This window comes from Podarcis cretensis (assembly GCF_951804945.1).
Source record: "Podarcis cretensis genome assembly, chromosome: 13".
Lineage (NCBI taxonomy): Eukaryota > Metazoa > Chordata > Lepidosauria > Squamata > Lacertidae > Podarcis > Podarcis cretensis.
In genome coordinates, this window is record NC_137182.1 from 16,747,178 (window position 1) to 16,765,923 (window position 18,746).

The window sequence follows — 18,746 nt, forward strand, 5'->3', positions numbered from 1 at the left end:
ACATACTCAAACGTATAAGAAGCATGCCTCTTATATAGCAAACAGAGCCCTTCTCCTTTACAGTTTACTTCCAAGTTCTGAGTCCTAGCTGCGGAATCTGGAATAATTTGCTGTTTCGTTTCGGTTTTAGAAAAAAGCAACCCTCCCCCTCAAAAACCCACCCCCGTTCATTTGCAGGATTATGTGTAGCCTCTCCAGATAGTCTTCTAAGGACTACATACCACGATGGGCATTCTGCAGTAATAAATCTGTTCAATTTAATGGGAGCACCTAAGGGGGAGTACAGAAACTCCCCCCCCCCCAAAGGTCACCTGCTAAATCTGCGGAGAGAAAAATTGTGGGGAGCAGAGGCACAGCTCCTGTACTCGTAGCTGTGGGAGTAGCTAGTGGCCTCGATTCCCCCCAAATTTCTTTGCTCTGCTCTGTTCCTGGGAGCTGCTTTGGTCTGTGAGGAAGTTGTAAATATTAAGAGGCAAGCTCATTAACCTTCGGCATGCGGATTGCACAGAAGAAGTTCCTGCTTCAGGGGCTGGAGAGGAGTTTCCTTGTGACCTAGGTCCTCTTCTGTTTCCACCTGATGCTGTATTGGACCAATTTCCCTGTCCTTATGGCTTGTGTGATCCGATACACTGGTGGCGCTGTGGGTTAAACCACAGAGCCTAGGACTTGACGATCAGAAGGTCGGCAGTTCGAATCCCTGCGACAGGGTGAGCTCTTGTTGCTCAGTCCCTGCTCCTGCTAACCTAGCAGTTCGAAAGCACGTCAAAGTGCAAGTAGATAAATAGGTACCGCTCCGGCGGGAAGGTAAATGGCATTTCCGTGCGCTGCTCTGGTTCGCCAGAACCGGCTTAGTCATGCTGGCCACATGACCCAGAAGCTGCACGCCGGCTCCCTTGGCCAATAAAGCGAGATGAGCACTGCAACCCCAGAGTCGGCCACGTCTAGACCTAATGGTCAGGGGTCCCTTTGCCTTTACCTATGGCTTGTGTGGGGACGCAGGTGGCGCTGTGGGTTAAAGCCTCAGCGCCTAGGGCTTGCCGATCGAAAGGTCGGCGGTTCGAATCCCTGCGGCGGGGTGCGCTCCCGCTGCTCGGTCCCAACGCCTGCCAACCTAGCAGTTCGAAAGCACCTCCGGGTGCAAGTAGATAAATAGGGACCGCTTACCAGCGGGAAGGTAAATGGCGTTTCCGTGTGCAGCTCTGGCTCTGGCTCTGGCTCTGGCCAGAACAGCAATGTCACGCTGGCCACGTAACCCGGAAGTGTCTCTGGACAGCGCTGGCCCCTGGCCTCTTGAGTGAGATGGGCGCACAACCCCAGAGTCTGTCAAGACTGGCCCGTACGGGCAGGGGTACCTTTACCTTTACCTTTATGGCTTGTGTGATCCGATACCTGTGCGCTTGATCAGTAGACAGATCCTTTATGACATTGCCACTCAGTGAAGTAAGAGGCTCTGCGATGGAGAGTGGCATGGAGGATCAATTTCAAGTTCTGTAGCAGTGCGTAGCATCTTGCCAATGTTACCTGTCTTTCTTGCTTGTTAGACAAGGTCTTCCATTGAGTGCTGGGCTTTTCTTAACACAGCCGGCTTCTCTCTTCTGTCCCCTCGCAGCTCCTGGGCAGCTTTAAAGACAAGGAACGTTCCACCATTGCCCAGAACGTCAAAGGGAGGAAGGTCTGGATTGGCATCAAGAAGCTTCTGATGTTGATTGAGATGTCAATGCAGGTAAGGTGCCTTGCCCTCTGGTCAAGCCAGAGTCTGGAACTGGATTAGCTGTGGGGTAATAAGACACCCACTTGGTTTTGCCTCTCTCAACTCCCAGGGGCTCAAAGCTCTTGACAACCTAAACACCCGCACATTAAAATGTCAGTAATGATTAAGCTAAAAAAAAAAAGCATGTACTGCAGGGTTTGCTTCCTAGCTACGATTTAACAGTTCAAAAACTACAGACCCTATCCAAGAACTTGTCATCTAGTTTGTGCATCTTTTTCTTCGCTGCAAATTAGATGGGCAAATTGACCACGGAGGACAGGCCGGATTTGCCCCTCCCTGGCGTTTTTCTGTAGCGTCAGAAAAGGAAGCTTTCCTTAGCGGGTTTTTAGATCTCTTGTTGTAGCATTTCGAAAGCAGCTGGAGCAGCAGCTAGACGACTGCTTTGCAAAATAATAACTTGAGTGAAAAGGCCGGTATCCAAATTAATGCATCCTGTCGGTTCAAGGATTGCTGCTTGCGCAGTGGGACTCTCCCCTGCCCACCTCCCCATTTCAAATCTGCTCTGGGGGGTGGGGGGAAACCCCAGAGAAGATTTACAGGGGGAATTCTGTTTCCCAAGCAAAACTCCTTGCGCCAGTGGACCAAGTTACTTAGCACTACAGTGGTATCTTGGGTTACATACGCTTCAGGTTACAGACTCCGCTAACCCAGAAATAGTGCTTCGGATTAAGAACTTTGCTTCAGGATGAGAACAGAAATCGTGCTCCGGCGGCGCAGCAGCAGCAGAAGGCCCCATTAGCTAAAGTGGTGCTTCAGGTTAAGAACAGTTTCAGGTTAAGTACAGACCTCCGGAACGAATTAAGTACTTAACCCGAGGTACCACTGTACTTTGGATAAAACACAAATTGTTTTCCCTCCTTGTCACTAGATATATACAGTGGTGCCTTGAGTTACAAATGTCTCAGGTTACAAACGCTTCAGGTTACAAACTCCGCTAACCTGGAAGAGTTACCTTGAGTTGAGAATTTTTCCCCAGGATGGGAACGGAAATTGTGTGCTGGCGGCGCAGCGGCAGCAAGAGGCCCCATTAGCACGCCTCTAGTTAAGAACAGTTTCAGGTTAAGAACGGACCTCCGGAACGAATTAAGTTCGTAACTAGAGGTACCACTACATGTAAGATGGGGAACCTGCGACTCTCCCAACGTTACTGGATTTCAGCTCCTATCAGCCCCAGCTGACGTAACCAATGTTCTGTTGATGGGAATTGCATCCCAGCAACATCTGTAGGGCTGCAGGTTCCCCATCTCTGATAAATAACAGCAGAAGATAGGTATACTGATGGCTACTTGAACAACAGCTGGATGGAATTGTTCATATATAGAAGCAGTATGCTTCTGGATGTTGCAGGCAAACAGGGAAAGGCTATCCATCATCGCCAAATTTAGCCACTGTTGGAGTTCAGAATATTGAACTTTGGCCTGGCCCAGCAAGCAGTTCTTCCTTGGGGTTCAGTGATGAAGCTTGCCCTTTTGCACACATTCAATTTCATTTCACTTTTAATCTGTATGCCGCCTTTCGATATTACAAGGTGCTTTGCAAGCTGAAGAAAGAGCTTAAATAGACAGCAAAGATCACACACCTAATGACCATCTGATCCAATACGGAAAAGTCATAATTTCAGTTTAACACCTTGGCTTCTCCGACTAAGGGATCTCTGGCAGCAGGGAAAGATCTCTGCTTGCGGATCTGCAGCTCGCCGGAGCCAACAAACCTGGGCGTGATGGACCAGTAGCTTCGTATGTTTAGCTTCTCGCTGTGTACAGCACCATCCCCGGTCTGAGTCTTTTGTGGACTCTCGGGAGTTGTGCTTTCCCCCCTTCTGCTCCAACTTTGATGGGAGCTCAAAGGGAGGCTATCCCAGTGTATGGTGCCCTCTGTCATCCGCGGGCAATGCCTCTGCACCCTTCTGGGACCGGGCCCTGTCTTCAGGTGCTACTAAATGAAGAGATTCCTCGCACCTTCCTGGGACAGGCTTCCAGGCGCAAGCCAAGAGGCAAGCAGTTCGACAATGTGTTAAGCCCATCCCCCGCCCCTTTCCTGTGGCTCGTTCTCTGTGATTCTGTTCAAACTTGCACAGGGCTGGGGATCTGCTCTGACTGGATGTCACCCGAGGGTACAGAGTCATTTATCTAGATTACTTTTCCCCCTCTCTCTTCCCCTTGACTCTTTAATTCCATACCCACAGGCAAAAGTCAGTAAGTTATTGCTCACACCTATTAAAGTGTATATAATGGGCAGAGATCTGCAAGGTTACGGCCAATTTCACCCTTTTCGGGGTGCTTTTTAAAGTTGGATTAGGATTGTGGACGTGCATCCAAAAAAATATTTATCTTTTGGCAGCGGTTTGGCAGGCGGCAGGATTTGAAGTTTAGGGCCTTGCGTTTCCAAGATGCAATGTTTCAGAGGTGCGACGGTGGTATTGTGAGAGAAGAAGGGGTCTGAATGAAGGCAAGAGCCGGAGTCAAATTGTATCGCACGTTCCTTGCGACTGCAATTTCCTAGTGGTGGAGGTGTTTATTCCTAGAAGGCAGGTGGCCTTTGACTTTCCTTGCTACTTCTAGAATATGCTCAGAAACCTGAGTGTGCTGCTTTCAATGAGGTCCAAAACTGGACTTGAAACAAGACCAAATTAAGTTTGCACCCCTGTGGTTGGGATATTTTTGAGCGGCTTTAGGGGACAGGGAAAGAAGCATGCTTTTTCTGCACTGACAAGAAGGAGGAAAGTAGATTTATTATATTTGGAGCCACAGCTGGTGGCACAGCAGCCAAAATAACTCACATAGTAGGTGATATCAATGGTCCATCCAGTTTGCCATTGTTTCTTCTGCCCCTGCCCAGCCAGATGACCCAGGAAACTTCATAAACTGAGCCTGACGGCAACATTGTCCTATTTTGGGGTATTCCCCACCAGTGAAGAGTTGAGTGCATATCCAAAAAAGAGTGACTACTTTGGGGTGTTCAGTGGCTTCTCTCCCACCTCATCCTCCTTCGCCACAGACTTTGGGTTGGTATTCTGAGAAACGGGAGTAGCAAAATGCTTCAACTCAAATCACAGGATCCAAAGGGCTCCCAAAGACTGGAACAATCTTTTTTTGAAAGCTCCCCCAGCTTCAAAACCATGTTGCCTTAAAGGGCTGGTGGTAATGGGGGTGAGCATTGCAATTTTAAAAAATGGGAGCCCCAAGTCCTCTGGGCAAGTGGAACTGGTTTTGTGGCACTTTGCATGCTGGCCATAACATCTTCTACAAATCAGTTTATCAGAAAAAGTCATTGACTGCTATCCAGCCTGCTCATCACCACCCATAAGTTGCTTGCTTGCATTAAAATGTGGCTTCTAAATAATCACACAACCAATCTTGAATTTCATATCTGGGTCAGAATTTTAGACTCCAAATTTATAGCACTATAAGTATTGGAATTTAATGTGAACACTTTTTTTTTTAAGATCACCTACAGATGTTAGATTCCTTACATTTTTCCAAAGTGAAAAATTACAAAACTTTTCAAATAGGCTGTTGCAAGAACCCCTTGGATTAGTTTGCGGGTGTTAATGGGGGGGGGCGACCCCTCATGCTAAGTTTCCCCCCTCCTCACTGGGGTGCAAAAATTCAGTCACTTACTGGCACCTAAAAAAAATGGGTCTGATCAATAGGTTTCTGAATGAGGCTGCAGCCCTTTGAAATGTTGACGTGTTAAAAACTCATTCAGAAGCGTTCAGCATTATTTGTAAGGGGCTGCTTCCTTTCCACTGACAAAACCCAGGTTTAGTAGGGATTCCCTGCATATCTGAGGGGAATTTGAAAAATCTCACCTCACGCCTTCCCTTCCTCTGTCTTCCAGTGTTTTGCCATGCGTTGCCTCCACACTTCTCAGGCCTTTCAGCATCTCGGGCTGCTAAATTGTGCCCTGTGCAAATTTCCAGGCTTGTGCAAAGAACCGCAGAATACAAACTTGAGTTTCAAGAGAGGCAGCGTGGTGTAACGGTTATAGTGTTCAGCTAGAACCAGGGTAAGGTAAAAGGTAAAGGATCCCTGTGACGGTGTGAGCTCCCGTTGCTCTGTCCCAGCTCCTGCCAACCTAGCACTTTGAAAGCACACCAGTGCAAGTAGGTAAATAGGTACCACTTTGGCGGGAAGGTAAACGGTGTTTCCGTGCACTCTGGCTTCCATCACGATGTCCCGTTGCGCCAGAAGCAGTTTAGTCCTGGTGGCCACATGACCCAGAAAGCTGTCTGTGGACAAACGCCGGCTTCCCTTGGCCTGAAAGTGAGATGAGTGCTGTAACCCCATAGTCACCTTTGACTGGACTTAACCGTCCAGTGATCCTTTACCTTTTTTTAAAACCAAGAACCAGGGAGTCCCAAGTTCAAAGTCCCACTCAGCTATGAGTGGCTTTGGGTCGAATCATTGCCTCCCAATCTTACCTACTCACAGGGCTGTTGTGAGGATGAAATAAGTGTGTGTGTATGTTTGTGCGACCACAGTCTTGAGCTCATGGAAGAAGGATGATATAAGCCTAAGAATAAATAATAAGACAGTTTTGAGTTGGTTTAGCCCCGACTGCCCTCACCTGCTCCTTGTCCCTTCAGCAAGGTGAGCTTGCTGTGGTTCACTGCTTGATTTTGTCTCTCTCTTTGTGTTTTCCCTTTGAACTTGTGAAGATGGATCCTGAGTACCGCGTGCGAAAATTCCTGGCACTTCTAAGAGAAGAAGGAGCGTAAGTGACAGTAAGAGCATCTGACAGGGGTGTGTCCGCTTATTCTTGCCTAATCTGCGTGCATGCTTAATAACTCGCCATGTGCTGTTGGCCCAGGCCAGAATATTAGCAAGAGTCCTTTTTGTAAACCTTGGTTTTACAAAAAGAAAAAAGGTTCATCTTCGTCCTTGGTGGCTGTTTAAATTACTCCATTCTTGCTTCATCCTACTTTCGAGGTTTGGGGTTTTTCTTCTTATTTCAACATTTTGCTTATTCACCACCGGCATGAGTGTGTGCGAAAATGTGTTGCATCCATTTGTGTGTGTGTGTGTGTGTGTGTGTGTGTGTGTGTGTAAAAAGGGAGGGAGTTTTGTGGCTCAAGCTTGCATAGGAACCATTATGGCCTCAGGGTGGTCACAGTATAAAAACAAACAATACATAATAAAAACAAAAACAAGAATAACCCAATAATTCCCTCCTCTCCAACACATTTTAAAAGGATGTCAGTCAGCCCAAGGCCCAGTTGAAGAGGAACGTTTTCGCCTGGCACCTGAAGGTGTATATTGAAAGCGCCCGGCAAACCTCCCTGGGGAGAGCATTGCACAGATGGGGAGCCACTGCATAGAAGGCCCCGTTCTTATGTTGCCACCCTCCGGACCTCTCGAGGAGGAGGCACACGAAGGAGGGCCTCAGAAGATGATCTCAGGGTCCGGGTAGGTTCATATGGAGAGAGGCAGTCCTTGAGGTATTGCGGTCCTGAGCCGCTTAAGGCTTTGTAGGTCAAAACCAGCACTTTGAATTGGGCCCGGAAGCTGATAGGCGTGTCATTTATCCTTTCTGTATAGCCATACTTTCTGACCCCCACAAAGCCCCTTGTTTTCATACGTCTTTTGGCTTGGCTTTGACATCATTGTGAGGGAAAGCGCTCTGAGCATGAGCGGCTAAGCGCAGCTGATGTACTGCCTTATAACCAAACCCTTGGCCACTAATCTGGGTCACCAGCAAGCTGGAACTCAAGATTAAATGCCGCGAGCTGACCAGCGTGTTGCAAAAAAGCCCCAGCACCGTTCCTCCTGCTCTGATCTGTTTCAGATTTCAGTTGTGTGGGAGGATGGTTGTGTTCAGACCCCCTGCATGTAGAAAAGCAGCACACCAAGGAAGTAGCAAAACAAGACCCCTTCCTCCGTCACATGGAGGGAGGTTCTGATGGAGGGGAATTTACAATCATGCCTGATCCCTCCCTCTGAAGATGTACACTCCCAGATGGTGGTACCACGTGGATATTTTTGAATGCATTGGGCTCTGGGGCCGTTTCTGTTCCGGTTTTCCCCATGCACATCTGGTCGCAGCGCACAGCCCGCCTCTGGGCCGGCGAGTCTGTAGATTTAGCTCTTTCACCGCGGAAGTGGTGATGCCTGGAAGAGCTCCCATAAGGGGCTAGAAGAGAGGTATAGGCAAATGCGTTCACACGCAGCTTCGTGGGTTCAAGGGAGGAGTTTCCGCAGATCCCCGGTTTAGATCCGGACCCGATTCTGTACCTCTCTGGGGTGAGATAACGCAAGAGAGATTCTGCTAAAGGCAGCATATATGTCGCCTGCTTTGGGGCTGTGCTGTTTCCCCCTCAGCCTGCTCCAGTGCCGAGCGATAGCCCGCTGAACCTCTTTCTTTTTGCAGCTTGGAGGATTAATGCCTGATGCACGCCCATCTTTGTGACTCCGCATGCGCTTCCCATCTCTGGATGCCCAGCTGTGTGTGCCACTCACCACCCCTCCCCCAAGATATGCCCGCCCCTTGTGGAACCGGTTGCCCTCTTTTTCTTTGCAGCAGCCCGCTGGTCTAAGAGGGAAGCCCGGAGCCTTGGGCAGAAGCCGGTAGCTGGGGAAGAAGCCAAGCGAGAGCCCATCTCCTCCAGGACCTCCTCCTCCTCCTCTTCCGTGTGGTGTGTCTGGACAAGAGCCTCACTTTCGGCTTCCTTCAGAGACTCCCCTCACCCCTCCTCTTTGCATGTCGAACGCAGCCGAACACTCCGCCCTTTGTTATCTATCGTCCTCGATATCCTGGTGTCTCGTGGCAAATCAAAACTCTCTATCTAGAGTAACTGCTTTCGTATTATGCTGCCTGCCGCACCTGCTCACTTGGTTTTGGCGCACAGGGGGGAGGGAAATGAACGTGCCCCATGCAGGCCTGTCCATGTTAACACACAAGCTGGCGGTAGCCCCTAAGGTCCCAAACACAGGGAAGTCCTCCTCATTCCAGACCTGTGTATGGTCCTCCTTAAAGCTGGAGGTACCCCAAGTTTCCCCTTTCTCCCACTCATGCACACAAGCGGTTTGGTCTTTGTGGGCCAGTACCGCGCTGTGGAGCTTCAGACTCGTCCCAGGGGAAAACGGTGAATGAAGCATTCATCACAAGACCAGGATCCAGAGAGAGTTTTTAGGAAAGAAGGGCAATGGTGGCTGCACCCTTCCCTTCAGAGGCTCAACAACATTTGCAGTGCCTGCGGCTAGTTAATTCCCAGTGGCCATTGGCCACTGGGCATGGCAAAAACCAGCCGGACTTTGGTGCACTAAGGCAGGGGTAGACAGTGCAGGGCTACCCTGATGCTGTTGGACTTCAGCTCCCATCATCCCTGACCATTGACCATGCCAGCTGGGGCTGATGGGATTTGTAGTCCCCCCCCCCCCGGCATGAGCTATCCCTTCACGAATGGTTTCCTATAAAACAGGCAGTGTGGTCCCACCCATAGATGCAGACAGCTTAGTATTCCTGCAAAAGTTTGAAAACAGCCTACAGCTTTCTGTTGCAGTGCCCTTCCTCACTGGAGCCTGGCCCCTTGTGATGTCCCACAGATCTGTCGCAAGAGGCCTGGTGTGCAATTTCCTCCGTATTTGATTGCCTTAGGCATGAGCTCATAGCGATCTTCCCAGGTGGCCATCGGAGACCTTGGTCTCTGCTGCCGGCTTCTTGCTTTTCAGCGTAGCGGCATCACAAAGGCAGAAAGCTGTTACGCTTCTTCCCGAGAGGCTTCCTTTGCTGTGCTCTGCAATAGTGAACCAATAGTCCCATTTGCTCTTGGGACACCACCAAGCAACGTCGCGCTTGTTTACATTAAAGCCAGATGAGTTGTTCCACCTATCGTCTGGCTGCATTTTATTGCAGAGCTTGCCACCTGGATCCTGCCTGCCCCATCGAGAAGTTTCCCCGCCGTATCGGCAGCAATTGCCCAGCCGGTTTGGGAGTGAGGAAACAACATGAGAGGGGTGCATATGCACATAGTTCTGAGTTCTGCTAAGCCCATAGGGACAGGAGGGTAAGAAATAAACTACGGAGATTTTGTTTCCTCTGAATCAGCCCTTAACACTGCTCTGTAGAAATACAGATGGTTTAATGGCCCTGAATAATCTTCCTCCACCTCATCCACAACACAAGTGAGTGGCTGGACCGATCTTCCGTCTTGCTGAACCCCCCCTCTATATCACTGACGGGGTCCTCATTCCCCACCTCTCCCAAGTTGCTACAATCAGGCAGCTGAAAACTACACTTGACTCCTTTCCACCCTGTGCAGCAAAAGGAAAACAGTTGTGTTAGAAGTTGCTGCAATGTACTTGAATCACAATGGATGCGTTTATTATAACGTGGGTTAGCAGCTTTATCCTCTTTTTTTAGTTCCACCCTGCCCCCCGTTATTAGTGTTGAGGATTATGTGAATCCCTGGTGGAGCTGTAAAATCCCCTCTTCAGTTGTGCGATTGCTCTGTTTCCAGCTGCAACTTTGCCTCCACCTCCCACCCCACCCGGCCCAAATCTCAAGAACCTTCTCTTTTCCCCACCTTCTTTCATCTTCCAGTGAAAGGGAAACACACATGTTGTATTTAACGTAATGTCTTGGAACCAAATGATGTAAAACATTTTTATTGTGGGGTTTTTTTTCCTTTTTTGTCCAAAGCTATATTCACAGAGAGAAAAATACAAATATATATGTATATATCGATCGATTATATGTTTAAAACGCAGGTGAACTGATGCAATAAAAAGGCACAGATATCCAGGTGTTCGGGTGGTTTGTGAACGGTGCGGGAGATGAGCGAGTCGTTCAGCTCTCCTTGTGATGTCTGCACAGTCAAAGACGCAAGCAGTGCCACAGAAATGTTTGAACTATCTTGTTGCAATGCAAAGCTTTAAAGGCCAGAGGTTCGTTCAGCAGATGTGTGGCTTGAGAGTGTCCCTATTTTCACCGGAGAAAAGTTGGAGGGTATGAGAAGCGTATGTGTACAGTCGCACCTCGTAAGTCGAATGGAATCCGTTCCAGAAGTCCGTTCGACTTCCAAAACCAAAGTGCGGCTTCCGATTGGCTGCAGAAAGCTCTTGCAGCCAATCGGAAGCCGCGATGGGCGTTCGGCTTCCAAAAATCGTTTGAAAACCGGAACACTCACTACAGGGTTCTGATCGTTCGGGCGCTGATTTGTTTGGGAACCAAGGCGTTCGAGATCCAAGGTACGACTCTGTATGGAAGCAGTACCTGGAGGGTACATTCTCAAGGTTGGGTACCACTGATGCCAGAGATGCAGAGGGTCTTGCTTAGTCAACTAGATGAGGAGCAGAAGGCCAGGATTCCAGGATTTATACCAGGCCTGACCTCATACACAGGCCTTATACTGCCTGCCAGTTGCAAGTGTTGCTTGCTCCAGTTCCCTTTCATAGCTGAAGAGGGTTCTGCCACCTCAGCATACCCAGTGCCAGGAAATTTTAGGTTAGGACTCAGAGATTCCCATTTCAAAGCCACAAGTCCCAGATTCCTTTCCCCTCCCCCTCGCCTTAATGAAAAATCAAATCCACTGCGCCCACTCCCTGCTCTCGTTCCCATTAATAATTCTCTCTTTTAAATATTTCAGAATCAGTGCTCTATGCCTTTAGAAGTCGAGATAAAAAGAACAGGGAGCTAATAACTCCCGAATTGTAAAAGTCCTCGGGTGCAAATTGCCTCCTCCGTTGTGCCTGGTGGGTTCTGACAGTAGCTTTCTCGTGTCTCTTTTCCCTCATGGAACAAATAATGACATTTTTTAAAATTTCGATTAACCCTAGGCAGCCAACTCCTCCTTTCCAAAGCACTTTATGACACACACACACACACACACACACACACACACACACACACACACCCTGCCTTGCACACTAACACTACAAAAAAAATTCCAACAATTCTAAGGTTGCTTTTAAGTGCCTTTAACTTTATTGACTTAAAGAGGACCAAAGAGAGGTGAAATATATTTCTTCTTCTTCAAATATATATAATATATATATATTTATATAATATATAATCTTAGTTAACTCAAAGGTATATATACATTGTATAATAAATAATTATAAAAAGAGCATTTTCTGAATATAACTTTCAAAAAAGGCTGGAAACCCTCTACGGCTTTGTAAAGAACTTTGGATACAGCAGGTTGAGGGGAGGCGGGGGGGGGCGGGACTTAATGTCCCCCAAAAGATGACTGGAATATATACTTTATTAGTATGCATATGCCTGTACCAGCCCCTTTCTAGTCAAGCATTATGGATAAGAGATCGGGGGCAGGCTGAGTGACTGCAGGAATGAAACTAGGACTTATTTCACACAGTTTGGTACACACACAGGCTGGGAGCCTCGATGTTGCCCCTCTGGAGGCTTCACCCGGGGCACCCCCTGTAGCTACCGCACTGCCTCTCTGGAACAGATTCCTTTTTTTAATCACAAAAATCAGCCATGAAGTTAAGCACGGTTAATGCTACCCAGGAATACTCCTAGCCAGAATCTGAAGCTTAGCATTGACCGCTGATCAGCATTAACGGTAGCTAACAATACTGACCTCTTCCTCAGTTGCGGATCGCAGTTTGTGATGCCATCGCCCACTCTCAACTTCAGTGAGTCAACTCCCATGTTAGGTCTACAGCAGCACAGGGGTCTGTTTAGTGTGGAAATTTTTGCTGCTGAGTAGACAGCGGGCTTAAATATGTACACTGGCTGGCTTCTGGTTAATGCTATAAACGCCCAGACACTTTGGCTGTGGGTAAAGGTCTACTCAACCAGCATTGTGGAGATGGCTTTAGGAGGTATAGCAGATGAGAAACTGAGTGTGTCCCATCTCACAAAAGGTCAGTACAGTGGTACCTTGGTTCTCAAACTTAATCCGTTCCGGGAGTCCGTTCGACTCCCGAAACCATTCAAAAACCATTTGAAAACCAAGGCGTCCTGCAGCCAATCAGAAGTTGCGGAAGCCTCGTCGGACGTTCGGCTTCTGGTAAATGTACGCAAACCTGAACACCTACTTCTGGGTATGTGGTGTTCGGGAACTGATTTGTTCAACAACTAAGCCGTTTGAGAACCAAGGTACCAGTGGTAATGCAAGTCTTTTATGTTGCCAACAAAGACCCTTGCTTCCAAGAACTGGAAGTTCTAGTATCAGCCTGTCCCAGGCTTCAAAAGTGGCCATTGACAAGCTGGGAAGGATGAAAAGGAGAGCTGTGGAAATGATCAAGAAGGTAAAATCCCCGTGAGGAAAGAAATCGTGTCAGTTCAGACCAGGGGAAACGAAATATTAATGTGGGACAAATCTCTCTTGCATCTTTCCAGTGGTTTAAAAAGAAAAGAAAAGAAATCTTGGAGGATGAATAATTCTTTCCCATCTCCTTCTGCATGGAGCTATCCAGTAATTCTAAGGCAGGGAGCAGAAACCTGTGGCATTTCAGATCTTGCTGGACTCCCAACTCCCTTTGGCCCCAGCCAGCATGGCTAGTGGTCAAAGTTGACAGCAGTTGGGAGGTCCTCATCTGCAGAGCCATGGATTCCCTGCCCTGAAGGCAGTTTGATCTGGTGGTACTGTTGCAGTCTTTTGGAAACAGGAGAGACTGCTGGAGCAAGAAAAATAGAGACATATTTAGGACAAAAAGACATAATAAAAGTGATCCTGATTGACAAGATTTTAAGAGAAGCAAGAGGAATGCTTGGGGAACCCCAATTTGCAGAAGTGTGGGGGGGGGCAACAACCCAAAAGGTAAAGGACCCCTGACAGTTAAGTCCAGTCGCAGACGACTCTGGGGTTGCGGCTCTCATCTCACTCTATAGACCGAGGGAGCTGGCGTTTATCCACAGAAAGTTTTTCCGGGTCATGTGGCCAGCATGACCAAGCCACTTCTGGTGCAACGGAACACCGAAACCAGAGCAGCGCACGGAAATGCTGTTTACCTTCCCGCCAGAGCAGTACCTATTTATCTACTTGCACTTTGACGTGCTTTCGAACTGCTAGGTTGGCAGGAGCTGGGACCGAGCAACAGGAGCTCACCCCGTGGCGGGGATTCGAACCGCCGACCTTCTGATTGGCAAGTCCAAGAGGCTCAGTGGTTTAAACCACAGCGCCACCCGTGTCCCATCCACAAAAAAACCATCCACAAAAAACCCAACCCATCCCCCCCAAAACCCCACAACTTCAGTGACCATGAATGTTGCAGAGAGTTGGAATGCCTTGTTGGAAACTCTGAACTCCTTTTGGGAGAGAGGACACATTGTGATGCGCTATTGCAGACCTCACTTGCTCTTACAGCAAACTCCAGTGCTTGAGTCCCTTTCAAAATGGAGCCGCCCCCAAATAAGATGGCGGTCTCTCCCGACCTGCAGAAATACGTGCATTTGCAAATTAAAAGATAACGGTGTTTCTTAACAGTCTAAAACCTGCCTGACGGGAACCTGTGAGCATCTTTATGGCAGCTGAGCCTGCAGAGGAAAAAATGGTCTAAAGAAACTGGGAGGCGATGGGAGTATTCCAATCATGTCTGCATTTTGAGACATGGAAGGACAGTTGACCAAACCCCCGTTCCCCATCAAAAGGAAAAGTATTATGGGATGAGAAGGAAGAAGTGACTTGCTCAAATCCCTGACAGCTTTAAGTAAGTATCCTAAAATGGGAAGGGAAGGATAAGAATTGGGGGGGGGGGGTACCTCTCTCAACTCCAGAACTGCGGCCCTCCCTCTTATAAAATACCCAGGTTTGGGGCTGACAGCCTTTTAGCATGCTGTAAAGGTAAGTAGGGGTGTGTTTTTTATTGCTTCCTTGCTCCTGAAACTCGACTCACCAACCCTGAGTCTTCACAGCACTACAAGGCTCCCATTCCATTGTCTGGAGCCATGAAGAAGCACTTCTCTTAGGGGGAGGAGAAATGCAATGTTTTGTCGCAAGTTCCACTTGTTTCCTCTAAGAGCAGATTCAAACAGACAAGTGCCTTTATCAGTTTGGAAACAAACAAACAAAAAACGAGCAGAAATTTTTACACAGGAAATTCGCTAGGTGTGCAGAAATCCACTTTTGTCAATTTAAAAGCAATGGCCATCGGTCTCCACGAGCTGCTGAGCGTTGGGTGGAGGAAAATGGAAAAAAGAGAGGAGGGGGTTGGCTTACAATATGCAAGAGGCTGGTTGGCTGGCTGGAACCCTCAAACTGGAGTGGTAAGAATCCATCTCAACGTTTTGTTGTTGCAGATCCCATCGGTTGCCCTCCTGTTAACTCAACCTGCTGGGAAATGCTGTTAAGGTTTTAACAAAGGTTTACATTTTGAAGGAGGGGCTGGCGCGGCAGCTGCTTCCAAGGAGCCCCCGCCACCATGCCAGTTCTTTTGGAATGTGCCCGGGTTATAGCAACACAACTGTATATACACATTAAATAGGGGGTTGGGGAAAACCCAGTTGAAAGGAGAACGATGAGACGCTCTTTACTCTCTCTCCCCCCCCCTTCAACACCAAAATCAATGCTGCTTCCACAGTGGATCCCTCAAAACTCAGGCCGAGCATACAGGTGTGTGAGTGCGGAGGGAAGCTCAAGGTTTTAACGTATGAAGCGATTCACAAAACAACCGCAGTCGTCGCTTGATGACTCTGAGGCCTGAGGCGGCCATCACAGGGTTGCTTTTTGTTTTCTTGAGCACCGACATTCCTTTCCTGCACCTCAGTAACTGCAGTGAGCAGCTGCAACCATGGCCCTCTCGTCAGTGTCACTACAGCCTTGCTCAGTCCTTAGGGTTTTAAAAAATATATTATATTCTGATATGTGCAACAACAAAAAAACCAGACCCCCCTCCCGTACCCCAAAACTGTTTCGGCTTGAAATCAGGAACCTGTTTTAACAAGAAAGAAGGGAGATGCTGGCAGGATTGGCAGAAGGTCCAAGGAAGTCTTGTTACGTTGATTTCCAACAGGGTGGTTCTTCCGCCATTGCCTGCCTTGGCTAGGAAGGAGGGAGAGAAGGGCTCCTGTATTTTCTTCTCCGTGTTCAGGCGTCAGGGGCTGCAACGCTGGTGTTTCCTGGCAGTCTCTTCACATTTATCATTCCGCTCTATCAAGGGCCTCTTTCCGGGAAGACAAAGCAAGAAAAAACAACAGCATGATCACTGCCAATGTTTATTATTATTATTAGGGTTCCTTTTCTCTGTCTTAACAGCAGTTCACCTTGTCCATCGCTGGCTCTCCTGCCTTGATTTTTACTTTTAAATTAAAATCTGCCATAGGGTGGGGTGGGGAGTCAAATTGGGAACATTGGGCAGCTTGGGAAGAGCATCACTGCTTCCTTGATCAAAATGGCTTCTGAAAAGCATCTATGCTCCATGGGAGCGAACAACTTCAGAGAAAGGTTTCAGTCAAAGAAACTGCACACTAGGGAACGGCCCATCCCAAGTCACCCTCATGCTTGCTTTTAATTGTTTTAAAAAATACAAAGGAGGCCATCAGGACTTCTATACTGTCTTGGTCAAAGCTATGCCATGCATTTAAGAGCATACAGTGTTTTAACAGTCATAGAGAATCCTGGGAACTGCAGTTGTTTAGGGTGCTGGGAACTTTAGTTCTGTGAGGTCCACATCCTTAAAAAGAAAACAAAAAAACCTGCAGTTCCTAGGATTCCTTGTGAGAGCCCTGACTGTTAGTGATAAAAGAGTGTTTTAAATTTATGGTGTCTGCACAGGGGATGGTTTCACGCTGTTTCATGCAGAATTATTGCCAGGTGTGCCATGTTCAATAGGGAACATGATGTTGGACTCCCAGCATCTTGGCCACGCAAAGTCATTCGGCAACCTCTACAAGGCCACAGGTTCACGAACCATGTCCTAGAATCTCCTTAAAGGAGACAGGAGGCAGACTAAGCAAGAGGGATATTGTTCTGCCCTCTGTGCCATAAAATGGAGCAGCCTGCATCCTTATCACCTGCTCCGCATCTTGTACGTAATCTTTACTCTCATCGTAAAAGGTGTTCATATTGGGGTTGAGATCTCCTAAGCTATTTTACTGTCAAATTGGGGTAACCCAAGACCTAAACAGTCTTTAACATCCCTATCCCTAAACAGCCTCGGTCCTGTATACCTGAAGGAGCGTCTCCACCCCCATCGTTCTGCCCAGACCCTGAGGTCCAGCGCCAAGGGCCTTCTGGCAGTTCCCTCACTGCGAGAAGTGATGTTACAGGGAACCAGGCAGAGGGCCTTCTCAGTAATGGCGCCTGCCCTGTGGAACGCCCTCCCAGCAGATGTCAAGGCAATAAACAACTATTTTACTTTTAAAAGATAACTGAAGGTGGCTGTGTTTAGGGAATTTTTTAATGTCTGATGCTGTATTGTTTTTAATATTATATGTCCTGGGCGGATACTCCCAGGCACCAGTCTAGCTGCCACATTCTGGATTAATTGTAGTTTCCAGGTCAAAGGTAGCCCCACGCAGAGCGCATTGCAGTAGTCCAAGCAGGAGGTAATCAGAGCACGCACCACTCTGGCGAGACAGTGTGTAGGCAGGTAGGGTCTCAGCCTGTGGAGCAGATGGAGCTGGTAGACAGCTGCCCTGGACACAGAATTGACCTGCGCCTCCATGGGAGTCCAAAATGACTCCCAGGCTGCCCACCTGGTCCTTCAGGGGCACAGTTACCCCATTCAGGCCCAGGGAGTCCCCCACACCCGCCTGCCCCCTGTCCCCCCAAAACAGTACTTCTGTCTTGCCAGGATTCAACCTCTTAGCCGCCATCCATCCTCCCACCGCCTACCTTTTTATTTGCACGTGTGGACATCATAAACTCGGATGCATTCCTGGCAGCTGACATAGCAGCACCAGTGGAAGATGCAATGGCACTTCTCCTTCCTCTTCTCCGTCCGGGTGTTGTGGCCGCGGCCGCAGCAGAGCAAGTCGCACCCGTCGATCCCGTGCGAGGTCACGTTGCACATCCTGTCTCGGGTGCCGAACGAGCCGGTCTCGGGGTTGGGCTCGCAGAAGTTGGGCGAGTTCTCATAGTAGACCAAGTCGCGCTCCGTCGGCGGCTTGAAGAGGGCGTATTTCGCACGCAGCGTCTCCACCCACCCGCGAGACTCCCGGTGTTTCTCCACCACCATCTCCGAAGCGCTGTCGTATTTGTCCTTCAAGTAGTCCCCAATGGCTCGGAAATCCGGCTGGGCCCACCAGCATGTTTTGACCTCGCAACTGCCCGACAGCCCGTGGCACTTACATTTCAGGTGCATGTGGTCCAAGATCGTCTAAACCAAAGCGAAATGAAAACATGCCTGTCAAGTCCAGAGAAGCACAGAGAAGCACCCACAGGGCATCTTCCATCTAGTGTCTACTGGGGCTAAGGCCATGGACCAGGCAAGATTATTCTAATACAGTCATACCTCGTGTTGCGTTAGGTTCATGTTGCGTCTTTTCGGCTTGTGAATGTGGCAAACTCAGAAGTGTATACTTCCGGGTTTCGCCGCCCATGCGCGCGCAGAAGCATTCTGCATGCTTTGCACATGCACAGAAGCACTCTATCGCGCTCCGTGCTTGCACAGAAGCGCCGCTCCAGTTGTGTACTTTTTGGGGTGCGAATGGCACCCCAGAACAGATCATGTCTGCAACTAGAGATACCACTGTACAGTGGTACCTCGGGTTAAGTACTTAATTCGTTCCGGAGGTCCGTTCTCAACCTGAAACTGTTCTTAACCTGAGGTACCGCTTTAGCTAATGGGGCCTCCTGCTGCTGCCATGCTGCCGGAGCCCGATTTCTGTTCTCATCCTGAAGCAAAGTTCTTAACCCGAGGTACTATTTCTGGGTTAGCGGAGTCTGTAACCTGAAGTGTATGTAACCTGAAGCATCTGTAACCTGAGGTACCACTGTACAGTGGCACCTCAGTTCGCGAACGTCTCCTTTGACGAACGTTTTGGAACCCGAACACCAAAACCCCAGAAGTAAATGCTTCTGTTTCCGAACACGACTCGGAAGTTGAATGCCTTCCGCTGCATGTTT

General features: G+C 48.6%; 2 protein-coding genes across 7 annotated transcripts in view; one reads left to right on the forward strand and one right to left on the reverse strand.

Moving 5' to 3' along the window:
• Positions 1–10,509, forward strand: part of NSF (N-ethylmaleimide sensitive factor, vesicle fusing ATPase) — a 105,226-nt gene extending 94,717 nt beyond the window's left edge. The window contains exons 19-21 of one of the 5 annotated variants that reach the window (XM_079949538.1): positions 1,610–1,723; positions 6,432–6,516; positions 8,141–10,509. In XM_079949538.1, the coding sequence (XP_079805664.1) occupies positions 1,610–1,723; positions 6,432–6,491 (174 nt within the window). In that variant the 3' untranslated portion in view covers positions 6,492–6,516; positions 8,141–10,509. The remainder of the gene's footprint in view (positions 1–1,609; positions 1,724–6,431; positions 6,517–8,140) is intronic. The other 4 variants (XM_079949539.1, XM_079949540.1, XM_079949537.1 and 1 more) reach the window with 4 other exon arrangements.
• The window catches only part of WNT3 (Wnt family member 3), a 146,930-nt gene that overhangs the window by 87,437 nt on the left and 40,747 nt on the right, over positions 1–18,746 (reverse strand). The window contains exons 4-5 of one of the 2 annotated variants that reach the window (XR_013832464.1): positions 17,514–17,997; positions 13,788–15,840 (exon numbers count right to left, since the gene is read on the reverse strand). Coding sequence is in view for 1 of the 2 variants with exons in the window: in XM_079949928.1 (XP_079806054.1) it covers positions 17,518–17,997 (480 nt within the window). In the remaining variant the exon portion in view is untranslated. Of the gene's footprint in view, positions 1–13,559; positions 15,841–17,513; positions 17,998–18,746 lie in introns of those variants that run through there. The other variant, XM_079949928.1, reaches the window with a different exon arrangement.